The following is a 13,085-nucleotide window of genomic DNA, read 5'->3' as shown; positions in this document are numbered from 1 at the left end:
CCATTTTTTCTGTTCTACGTCATCCAATTGTGTACTACGTCAACCATTTCGTGAGATATGTTATGAATTCGTATCATAGCATTTTGCAATTTGTGTGATATGTTCAAATATTTTTTCTCTATAAAGATATCGGTAAATGGTAAGTGTCCTTCATATCTAATCCATCCAGTTGGAGCCTATATTTGTAGAAACATGTCACCAGTGCAGTGGGACACAGGCTACAGTAACATAAATGGGTTAGGCGATGTTGCCATCTTTTGCATATCATGTTTGAATTTGGCAGCCTTGAATTAGGTTATGCTATAGTGGTAATGTAACTTTTGTCTGTAAACAAGATCCAGACAGAGCATTTAAATTGTACGGCACCATACAGCTCTCCAGGATCAGTGAAATGTTCGCCATCATGATGCACACTTGCAGACTTGCTTGCGTCAATGATAAGAACAAAGACAACTTTGGGCATCAAAAGCGGTAAATTGTGTGATTCTTCCACGCTATTTGTGCAACCATGTCATGTCGAGCAAGCTGCAGACGCAGCGACGGGTTGATGTTGCTCCACGGTGGTTATAAACTGTAGCCTACCTGTCCTGCACGGACGATATTACGTGGAAGAATTCTGGAGGACCCACCATGAATAGATTGAGGCGTTTATAAACGCGCAATTACACAAATTCGTTGGTTATCCAAAATGTCACTATTATGTCACACTATGTTCAGTAACTTGGTAGCATAGCAGATCTATGCTACAGTAGGACGACAATACTGATAGGCTAGTCCGTTGGTGGGTGGTCGATCGGGAAAGAGGGCAGGACACTCACCTAACTTTTGCTGCCACGGAAGATATCGCATCGTTTCTTAAATTCTTCCTTTTAGACACGACAGTTCCCATGCTGGCATGGAAACGACGCAGGCAGGAAACAGCTCATTCCAGAAAAACCAAGGATGGAGAAATTCGGTGAGAAAACACTATAACGTTAAAGGAAATCCAGGAAAGACAGGCATTCCACTACGGCAGGAATCTTAGCGTTTTCAGGTCAGCAGGGCGCTCTCTCAGAAAGAAAACAATAGATTCAGCGCCTCTTCTCCCCACTGTGTCCAAAGAGTGCATGTGTGAGGTAACCCAGAATACACAGAGAAGCACCAACAGTGCTCTCTCTCTTTCTCCCTCACCCACTTTCTCTCTCTCTTCATTACTCAAAACAGAGAAAATGTGATGGGAGGGGGTTGGACTCCTGCTTGTCATCATCAGGTGTGTGTGTGTGTGTGTGTGTGTGTGTGTGTGTATCCAAGAAGGGGCAGGGGTGGCAGCAGTAGACAGGAAACTGAGCAGAGCCATATAAGGAGTTGTCATCCCCCCACAACACACAGTGAATTCCTTAGGAATAAGCATGTATGTACACACATACCGGTGTGTGCAAGTGCATTGTCCCTAGAGGACTGCATTTTACTTGGTACATTTTAGTGAAATTCTAAGGTGTCTAAAGTCAAGATATAAGGTCTGCACACATCCTGTAAGTATATGTTTTTGTGCTTAGTTGAGTGTCTTTCTAGCTAGCACAAAGTGAGAGATTGACATGACATACAAATTGTTAACCCACAGGGAAGGATACACTGGGGAATTGTGGTTGTCTAAACACACACTCCACTGGCAGACACAGCAAACATAGCCACCAGACAAAGCAGCAAGTAACGGGCCATCAGCCTTCTAAAACGAATCAATCAATCCACAAATCAACCTGCCTGCGAAACACATGAAGACACTGGACGTCCTTGGGAGTTGATTGAATCTCTACACACACGCGCTCACATGCATTCACACACACTCACACTGAGAAAAAAGGGATAGAAATAAATCAATCAATCGATCAAGGCACCCCAGATCAGTGTGCTCTGAAGGCAGTTAGGCAGTAAATAATGTGAGGCAGCTGTGAGGAGCCTGGCCGGCAGCATGTGGACCGACTGCAGATGAAGGCGGGAACGGAGGGGTGAATGAAGAGAGGACAGTGTGGCTCCACACACTAAAGAGAGGAGAGGAGCAGCAGATGAGGGAGGAAATAGGAGAGATGAATGAAGGTGAAAGACAAAAAGGGGTGTGGCTCTGACTAGTGCAGGCAGAAAATAGATTGTGTGTGTGTGTGTGAGTGTGTGTGGAAAAGACAGAACAAATGGAGGAAAGAAAAGAAAGATGTGAGAAAAGGAAAAGAGACAGTTACTGTATTGGCCTCAACCATTGACCGACACCAGACCTTTCACTAAAAGCAGACATGTATGTGTCTGCCAGAGATATATGTATATCCTTTGGCCCCAAAACCACTCAGTATTTGACTGAAGCAATTGCTGATCAATATTGAAGTCTGTGGAATAGTTCTACCAGTCTAGTGCATGGCTGGAGTGTCGCTCTCACTTTACTCTGCCCCATTGAGTACTTTGAAATGACATCCATCCTTCCTCCTTCAACCAAGGTGATCTCAGATCTAACATGATCAGACATTATGGGGAAAATCTTGCTCTCAACCATACATCGTAATTAGATTTGGGAGAGCTGAGATGATCTCATTGCCAGTAAGAAATTATATGTCGCTCTCCGTGGTCCTGAAAAGAAAGAGCAGACGCATTTCTTTACTTGATCAGATTCTGTGAGACTGGAAGAAAGAAAGTATAAGACAATTTCCCAACAAAATCCAGACAGACCCACTTGGCTATATGGTGTGTCACTCTCCATGGTGCTGAAACAACAGGTCTAACTGACTTGGGGAAAGAATGTACTGTATGTCGCTCTCTGCGTTCCCGAAACATCAGTTCAGATGTACCACCAGGATGAAATGTGTTTTTCTCTCCGTGGTCCTGAAACATCAGTTCAGATGTGCCACTAGGAGAACATGTGTCGCTCTTTCCATGGTCCTGAAACATCAAAGTCCAAACGTAATACTAGGAGAAAAGTTGTCGAAACAATACATACAGGTCTGATAGCTACTCTACTGTAAGTGCATGTTGATAGCTACTCTACTGTCAGTGCATGCCTGCCACACGGTGTTCAGACAGACAGTGGCATGAGAGTCCCACAGGACTGAACAAGGACAACCTTGATCTCCTGGCAGTTTTAATAGGTTAGGATCACCAGAGCGCCACCGCTCTATTTCACTCAGAGGAGCTGCTCATGCACATTAAGGTCATTGTCTTTTAGTTGCTAACAAAGCGATCCTCTAAAGAGTATTGTGTCCATATTAGGGCAGTCTCTGAAGAGTATAGTTTACATATTAGGACAGTCTCTGTAGAGTATAGTTTACATATTAGGACAGTCTCTGAAGAGTATGGTTTACATATTAGGACAGTCTGAAGAGTATGGTTTACATATTAGGACAGTCTCTGAAGAGTATGGTTTACATATTAAGACAGTCTGAAGAGTATGGTTTACATATTAGGGCAGTCTCTGAAGAGTTTGGTTTACATATTAGGACAGTCTCTGAAGAGTATGGTTTACATATTAGGACAGTCTCTGAAGAGTATGGTTTACATATTAGGACAGTCTGAAGAGTATGGTTTACATATTAGGACAGTCTCTGAAGAGTATGGTTTACATATTAAGACAGTCTGAAGAGTATGGTTTACATATTAGGGCAGTCTCTGAAGAGTTTGGTTTACATATTAGGACAGTCTCTGAAGAGTATGGTTTACATATTAGGACAGTCTCTGAAGAGTATGGTTTACATATTAGGGCTGTCTCTGAAGAGTATGGTTTACATATTAGGACAGTCTGAAGAGTATGGTTTACATATTAGGACAGTCTGAAGAGTATGGTTTACATATTAGGACAGTCTCTGAAGAGTATGGTTTACATATTAGGACAGTCTCTGAAGAGTATGGTTTACATATTAGGACAGTCTCTGAAGAGTATGGTTTACATATTAGGACAGTCTCTGAAGAGTATGGTTTACATATTAGGGCAGTCTCTGAAGAGTATGGTTTACATATTAGGACAGTCTGAAGAGTATGGTTTACATATTAGGGCAGTCTCTGAAGAGTATGGTTTACATATTAGGGCAGTCTCTGAAGAGTATGGTTTACATATTAGGACAGTCTCTGAAGAGTATGGTTTACATATTAGGGCTGTCTCTGAAGAGTATGGTTTACATATTAGGGCAGTCTCTGAAGAGTATGGTTTACATATTAGGGCAGTCTCTGAAGAGTATGGTTTACATATTAGGGCTGTCTCTGAAGAGTATGGTTTACATATTAGGACAGTCTGAAGGGTATGGTTTACATATTAGGGCTGTCTCTGAAGAGTATGGTTTACATATTTGGGCAGTCTCTGAAGAGTATGGTTTACATATTTGGGCAGTCTCTGAAGAGTATGGTTTACATATTAGGGCTGTCTCTGAAGAGTATGGTTTACATATTAGGACAGTCTCTGAAGAGTATGGTTTACATATTAGGGCAGTCTCTGAAGAGTATGGTTTACATATTAGGACAGTCTGAAGAGTATGGTTTACATATTAGGGCTGTCTCTGAAGAGTATGGTTTACATATTAGGACAGTCTCTGAAGAGTATGGTTTACATATTAGGACAGTCTCTGAAGAGTATGGTTTACATATTAGGACAGTCTGAAGAGTGTGGTTTACATATTAGGACAGTCTGAAGAGTATGGTTTACATATTAGGACAGTCTCTGAAGAGTACGTGCTCATATTAGGACAGTCTCTGAAGAGTATGGTTTACATATTAGGACAGTCTGAAGAGTATGGTTTACATATTAGGACAGTCTGAAGAGTATGGATTACATATTAGGACAGTCTCTGAAGAGTATGGTTTACATATTAGGGCAGTCTCTGAAGAGTATGGTTTACATATTAGGACAGTCTCTGAAGAGTATGGTTTACATATTTGGACAGTCTCTGAAGAGTACGTGCTCATATTAGGACAGTCTCTGAAGAGTATGGTTTACATATTAGGACAGTCTATGAAGAGTATGGTTTACATTTTAGGACAGTCTCTGAAGAGTATGTGTTCATATTAGGACAGTCTCTGAAGAGTATGGTTTACATATTAGGACAGTCTCTGAAGAGTATGGTTTACATATTAGGACAGTCTCTGAAGAGTATGTGCTCATATTAGGACAGTCTCTGAAGAGTATGGTTTACATATTAGGACAGTCTCTGAAGAGTATGGTTTACATATTAGGACAGTCTCTGAAGAGTACGTGCTCATATTAGGACAGTCTCTGAAGAGTACGTGCTCATATTAGGACAGTCTCTGAAGAGTATGTGCTCATATTAGGACAGTCTCTGAAGAGTATGGATTACATATTAGGACAGTCTCTGAAGAGTATGGTTTACATATTAGGACAGTCTCTGAAGAGTATGGTTTACATATTAGGGCAGTCTCTGAAGAGTATGGTTTACATATTAGGACAGTCTCTGAAGAGTATGGTTTACATATTAGGGCAGTCTCTGAAGAGTATGGTTTACATATTAGGACAGTCTGAAGAGTATGGTTTACATATTAGGACAGTCTGAAGAGTATGGATTACATATTAGGACAGTCTCTGAAGAGTATGGTTTACATATTAGGGCAGTCTCTGAAGAGTATGGTTTACATATTAGGACAGTCTCTGAAGAGTATGGTTTACATATTAGGACAGTCTCTGAAGAGTACGTGCTCATATTAGGACAGTCTCTGAAGAGTATGGTTTACATATTAGGACAGTCTCTGAAGAGTATGGTTTACATTTTAGGACAGTCTCTGAAGAGTACGTGCTCATATTAGGACAGTCTCTGAAGAGTATGGTTTACATATTAGGACAGTCTCTGAAGAGTATGGTTTACATATTAGGACAGTCTCTGAAGAGTATGTGCTCATATTAGGACAGTCTCTGAAGAGTATGGTTTACATATTAGGACAGTCTCTGAAGAGTATGGTTTACATATTAGGACAGTCTCTGAAGAGTACGTGCTCATATTAGGACAGTCTCTGAAGAGTATGTGCTCATATTAGGACAGTCTCTGAAGAGTATGGATTACATATTAGGACAGTCTCTGAAGAGTACGTGCTCATATTAGGACAGTCTCTGAAGAGTATGGATGACATATTAGGACAGTCTCTGAAGAGTATGGTTTACATATTAGGACAGTCTCTGAAGAGTACGTGCTCATATTAGGACAGTCTCTGAAGAGTATGTGCTCATATTAGGACAGTCTCTGAAGAGTATGGATTACATATTAGGACAGTCTCTGAAGAGTACGTGCTCATATTAGGACAGTCTCTGAAGAGTATGGATTACATATTAGGACAGTCTCTGAAGAGTATGGATTACATATTAGGACAGTCTCTGAAGAGTATGGATTACATATTAGGACAGTCTCTGAAGAGTATGGATTACATATTAGGACAGTCTCTGAAGAGTATGGATTACATATTAGGACAGTCTCTGACGAGTATGGTTTACATATTAGGACAGTCTCTGAAGAGTATGGATTACATATTAGGACAGTCTCTGAAGAGTATGGTGTACATATTAGGACAGTCTGAAGAGTATGGTTTACATATTAGGACAGTCTCTGAAGAGTATGGATTACATATTAGGACAGTCTCTGAAGAGTATGGATTACATTATAGGACAGTCTCTGAAGAGTATGGATTACATATTAGGACAGTCTCTGAAGAGTATGGATTACATTATAGGACAGTCTCTGAAGAGTATGGATTACATATTAGGACAGTCTCTGAAGAGTACGTGATCATTTTAGGACAGTATCAGCAGGAGTTGTAAAATAGGGTATTTTTGAAATGCAGGTAATAAAGAGGTGGATGGAATTAGAGAAGACTGAGAAAAAGACTCAAAGGACAGACTGTGGTGTAAAGAAGCATGTGCCAGAGAGTGTGACATTAAATATGAACTGCCATGCTTACCAGCATAAGTTAAAGTTCAAATCTCTGAGGTCCTGTGGGAGTGTTGGAGAGAAACATGATATACTGTATGTCTACCTTAGTGTTGACTTGTCTGGTTTTGTTTATTGTTCAATACCTCTGTTCTGCTATTTTTCCTTATATAGAAATATCACAAAGGAATAAATAAAGGATGCAAATGAAGATATCTACCTCATCATAAATGAGGTAGAATGCAGTTAAATGGTTCTTTACCTACATGAAGAGAACGATGGATGTATTTCTCTCAGAGGGCAGAGGTCACCTGACAGGAGAAAGAGAGAGGGGATGGCCAGAGGAGATAGATGGCAGCAGGTAAAATTACAGAAAAGGAGGGATGAGATAAAAACGAAGTGTGCCCAAGGAGGAAAGATTTTCTCAGACATGATGGATAGTGCAATCGGCGGGCAGGAAGTGAGAAAGTGATTTTGTGCATGTGTACACAGTGCAATTCGGAAAGGATTCAGACCCCTGGACTTTTTCCACATTTTGTTACGTTGCAGCCTTATTCAATCATTTTTTTCTTCATCAATTTACACACAATACCCCATAATGACAAAGCAACAAACAAAAAAACATACACATTTTTCAAATGTAAAACAAATACACAACACAATATCACATTTACATAAGTATTCAGACCCTTTGCTCAGTACTTTGTTGAAGCACCTTTGACAGTGATTACAGCCTCGAGTCTTCTTGGGTATGATGCTACAAGCTTGGCACACCTGTATTTGGGGAGTTTCTCCCATTATTCTCTGCAGATCATCTCACACTCTGTCAGGTTGGATGGGGAGCGTTGCTGCACAGCTATTTTCAGGTCTCTCCAGAGATGTTCGATCTGGTTCATGTCTGGGCTCTGACTGGGGCACTCAAGGAAAGAGACTTGTCCCGAAGCCACTCCTGGGTTGTCTTGGCTGTGTGCTTAGGGTCATTGTCCTGTTGTAAGGTAAACCTTTGCCTCAGTGTGAGGTCCTGAGTAATCTAGAGCAGGTTTTCATAAAGGATCGCTGACTATCCTGACTAGTCTCCCAGTCCCTGCCACTGAAAAACATCCCCACAGCATGATTCTGCCACCACCATGCTTCACCGTAGAGATGGTGCCAGGTTTCCTCCAGACGTGATGCTTGGTATTCAGGCCAAAGAGTTCAATCTTGGTTTCATCAGACCAGAGAATCTTATTTCTCATGGTCTGAGTGTCTTTTTGACAAACTCCAAGCGGGCTGTCATGTGCCTTTTACTGAGGAGTGGCGTCCGTCTGGCCACTCTACCATAAAGGCCTGATTGATGGAGTGCTGCAGAGATGGCTGTCCTTTTGGAAGGTTCTCCCATCTCCATAGAGGAACTCTGGAGCTCTGTCAGAGTGACCATCGTGTTATTGGTCACCTCCCTGACTAAGGCCATTCTTCCCCAATTGCTCAGTTTGGCCCGGGCGGCCAGCTCTCGGAAGAGTCTTGGTTCCAAACTTCTTCCATTTTAGAATGATGGAGGCCACTGTGTTCTTGGGGACTTTCAATTCTGCAGAAATGTTTTGGTACCCTTCCCCAGATCGGTGCCTTGACACAATCCTCTCTGAGCTCTACGGACTGTTATTTTGGACCTCATGGCTTGGTTTTTGTTCTGATATGCATTGTCAACTGTGGGACCTTATATAGACAGGTGTGTGCCTTTCCAAATCATGTCCAATCAATTGAATTTAACACGTGGACTGCAATGAAGTTGTAGAAACATCTCAAGGATGATCAATGGAAACAGGATGCACCTGAGCTTAATTTCGAGTCTCATAGAAAGGGTCTGAATACTTATGTAAATAAGGTATTTCTGGGTTTTTTTCCCCACAAATTTGCAAAAATGTCTAAAAACCTGTTTTCGTTTTGTCATTTTGTTGTTATTGTGTGTAAAATGATGTGGTTTTTTGTTATTTAATCATTTTTAGAATAAGGCTCTAAAAAATGTAGAAAACTAGAAGGGGTCTGAATACTTTCCGAATGCACTGTATGTGTGTGTGTGTGTGTATGTGTGTGTGTATGGAACCAGAATTTTATGCTTCAAGTTGGCCTGTCATCTGTTCAAGTATGTTTGCTCTACTTCCTCAATCAACAGTCAAAAGTATAAGGGAATGACATACAGAAACACACACGGAAGCACGCAGTGCACACACACACACTTTCCATCTGTATTCTGTAATATGAGAAGGCATTGGTGAATGTAGAGGAGACAGGGCTGGTTGGCTGGTCTCATCTCACTGGCTATGCCTGCTCTCCTCTCCATCGTGCCAAAGCTGCTAGAGAAAACAAACAGCTAAACCAGGTCAGCCAACAGCCTTTCATCCACTTCCCCTGATAGCATGGCCTAGACATGGCATCAATCTCACTGTAATAAGGCTGCTGTGAATGTAATTACAGTGCCCAGGCATACTGTAGATAATCAACTGCTATGAGCACATCCAGAAGCGCTGATGTGGTTTTATGCAGCATAATCTGCCAGTATCACAATGTCTCTCAGTGCTCTGTCTTTCTCTGGGCTGGACCAGATGTCAACCTTCTGATATTTACGCTACCAACTGAGTCAGACAAGCTGCCAATAACTCCAACGAACCGTTTGATTTGCATAAGCAAATAATTGGCAATTATGTTAATGTCATCCAAACAAGCTTTTGATTTAATTGAATGTGTCAGTCAGTAGTTTATTTATTCGATTTGGAATGGGATGGAGATGCCTTCTCTCAGGTGGAAATCATTTTGTCTGTGATGTACTTTATGATGAATACAAATGCTGGGGTAACCTACTCATCAACGATAGATAGGCCTGCCATAGCCTCAGCTGACCTGACCATGTGGAACTGCGGATCAGGCTTTGGTTCTTAGAGAGGTTAGCAGAGTACAATCCTACTGGACTACTGAGCCACAATTAGGACAAGAAAGTTGAACCCAAGACATGGAAAAAGAGCAGAATAAAAGAAAGAGATCAAAGAGAGGATAACTGGAAGTGAAAGAGGGAGAGAGCGACCAATCGTAGAGATAGATAGAGGACTCTACTGCCCAAAAGCCCATTTTAGTATGGGCAGTGCCATTTAGGACTGTAACTATTTTGAAGTAGTCAATTGGGTGGGACTTCCTATGGCTTCCATCCAGGTTATCAGGAGGGATCAGTCTATGAATTATACTTGTGAACAAACATTCCATAACTGCAGGTGGTAGTAAATTGCCAACCTCTAACTATCTCAATGGGACAGACTGAAATCGAGACAGGTGGAGAAAGAGGGAGAGGAACAGGTGGAAAGAAAGATAGGGAATAGAGAAATGCTTAAAGGGGTTAAAGGTATTTTATAGATAAAGGAGTGTGTGGTGTGCCCGCTGTTCACATGCCCCATTCAGCCGTGTCGTGATGTGGTGCCAGAATGTGATTCCCACATTGGGACAGACAGGTTAATTTATTTATGACTCATGGACAGCCACCTCATTAGAAGGCTAAGCACTGCCACTGACCAGGCCAATCCCACCCCAGCCCCATGTCCTTCTTCTGGGTGAGTCATCCCCCTACGCCCCCTCTACACCCTCCACCCAGCAATCCTCTCCCTCTCTCCTTTAATCCCTCATGCTTTTACGCAGAATGCCAAGGTGGTGGGCAGATAATTGTAAATCTGGGTGGGTTAACAGGAATCCTCCTCTCGCCCCTGTCGTGACATGACTTTAACATTCATCTGAAGACTGTTATTTATCTAATTAACTAACTATGTTTAATTGTGACCCGATTAAATTAATTATGTAACAATTAACTCATTAGGATCTGGGGCACCACAATAGCGTTTTTTTAAAGAGTTACCTTCTCCCGAATTACACTTGGAAAGGTCTTTACTTATCACATCTATAAACAGTCAATTTATTAATCATAACCTTGTATCATATCATCATTCTGAACAGTCGTAACTTCCTTGCCACTGCAAAAACCCAAGCCTTACTTATGATTAAGTACTACACAAATTGGTTTAATTATTTATTTACTAGCTAATTAAATGGGACCACAGGATAAACATACATTCTGCATCGGTTATTGACTGTAGACTTAATACGCTGAAAACAGGTCCCTAGCGGAATGACAACAACATGGCTGCTTATTACAAAAGAGATGGAGAGGGAGAAAGAGAGGGACAGAAACACTTAGCATTGGTACATTCAGAAACTACTCTCACCTACAGTAACCATATACTTTGCAACCGAACCGCCGCCTGCTTTGAGTAAGAAATCATGAATGTATTTACGTGAAATGCCTGGGTTTGCTGGGGATCTCTCGGTGAACAGGGCAGCCTTGGAAAGGGTGTTGGGCCGTTTCGCGGCACGCTTGTAAGGCTTTGATTGTCCCAAATGGTTCCAACAACTCTTCTACTGTTGTTCTTCTTTGTGGTTGTCCGGTATCCGGTGACTTGATGTGTAGTCCTGAACAGAACTACAGAGTTGACTTTCCTTCCATTCACTCTTCTTTGAAGATAGGCTAGCCAGCCGTATGGATAGTTTGAGCAGAGTAACAGGATAGTGCTACTTAAATTCGCTTTCGAAGATACTTTACTTAGGACAGCTAATCAGCCATACCAGTGATCGTCCTGGAGATGAGTTTAACTTCTCCACCTCGTGTTGAGATTAAAAGTTAAAAGTTCAAACCACTGTAAACCTGCAGCTACAGCTTCACGGCTTTCTGGTCAGATGTATTTTTTTCTTAACCCATCATTTATACATTTTTCTCAAAAGGGATGGTTCCAGCAGGCTGACACGCTCCTTCACCTCACACCAGGCGGTAACTACTCACTGTGCAAAGTTAGGTAAAACAATCATCTCTTATAGCTTCTTAAATCACATCCCTCTCTTAACAAAAACACTTTCATAATTGTTTATTTTATATGCACAACACGGAGTATGTAAACTTCATATATGTAGTGTGTATACTTTCCAAGTTACAGTATTTGCTTTATAACATTTTTAACGTCATCACAAAATAACAAACAAAATGGCATTAGTGCTCTATAGATTGCTTCTGACCATTCCCCATGTTCTATGTTAGAAGTATTGTTCCAGTATTCGCTTTTGAACATGTTTGAGTTTCAGCAGGAAAAAGTCTGTTGAAACAAGCACTTTGGTGAATCATGAGAGCGCACACTTGAATCTTCTCCCTTGATTTACAACAGGGTGGGATTTGTTGACCCCCACTAGTTCTTTACTTCCCTCTCTAGGGTGAGAGGGGATCTGATTGAAGTTATTCATTGCAAACCTGATCTGACCCATTTGGATTCTCGTGGACAGTCATGACAACCCCTGTCCTTCCGCCTCCCTGTGATATTCTCCAGTGTGACAGTGGTGGATGGGCTGGAGGTCCTGGAGATGATGAGCGTGGTTAAAGGTCTAAATTGCTTCTCATGATGAGAGAGAAAAGCCCACAGCCCCGCTGAGCACTGACAAAGCCCAGGATTCCCCTCCTCACCACGCCAGCTGGAACTCTGTCTTTGTCTGTATCCCTATATAATGGCCTACTTTTGAGCACAGCCCATAGGGCTCTGGTCAGAAGTAGGGTACAATAGGGTGCCATTTTGGATACAGCCTGTATTTTTATCACATACTGTAGAATCAAGATCCCTTTAAATTGGGATTTGCTTTAAACCGGATAAAACTCAGAGTAGAGGCTAAGCTCCTTGAGGTAAGGTCAAACATTCATATCCCCACTCAGACTTCTCCTCGCCCCAACACTCGTATTCCCACTGTCTTCTCCGTGCCTCCAAATCAAGTGACATAGACACTGGCGCAGTGCACCACGTCGGCAGGCAGAAACACACACATTCACACACAGACCCCTAGATTATTAACAGCACAACACCTATCAATACCTGTGTGTGTGTGTGTGTGTGTGTGTGTGTGGATTTGTGGCTGTGCTTGGAGGGGTTCAATTACATGGATGTGTCAGGTCCAGTAATGGAGAGGCCCTGCAGGACAATATCAGCTGTTACTCACTGAGGCTACGTTCTAAATGGCACCCTGTTCCTTATGTTTGAGGGTATGTCAAAGACTATACGGCCCTGGTCAAAATCAGAGCATTATATAGGTAATAGGTTGCCATTTGGGACGTACACTGGATGTATGGCTAGGCCAGGGAGAAGGGCTGATTGAATCTTTAGCTAC

The 13,085-nt window shown here is 41.9% G+C and overlaps 1 protein-coding gene across 1 annotated transcript in view; it reads right to left on the bottom strand.

The window, feature by feature from the left end:
* LOC110522865 (NMDA receptor synaptonuclear signaling and neuronal migration factor) overlaps positions 1-1,259 on the bottom strand; it is a 61,450-nt gene extending 60,191 nt beyond the window's left edge. Inside the window, exon 1 of the mRNA XM_090234324.1 lies at positions 819-1,259. Within this exon, the coding sequence (XP_090090450.1) occupies positions 819-889 (71 nt within the window). The 5' untranslated portion in view covers positions 890-1,259. The remainder of the gene's footprint in view (positions 1-818) is intronic.
* Positions 1,260-13,085: the final 11,826 nt, after the last annotated feature.

The sequence above is a fragment of the Oncorhynchus mykiss genome, chromosome 5 (genome assembly GCF_057628025.1).
Source record: "Oncorhynchus mykiss isolate SJ-2025 chromosome 5, ASM5762802v1, whole genome shotgun sequence".
In the NCBI taxonomy this organism is placed as follows: domain Eukaryota; kingdom Metazoa; phylum Chordata; class Actinopteri; order Salmoniformes; family Salmonidae; genus Oncorhynchus; species Oncorhynchus mykiss.
This window is presented reverse-complemented; position numbering and strand designations above follow the sequence as displayed.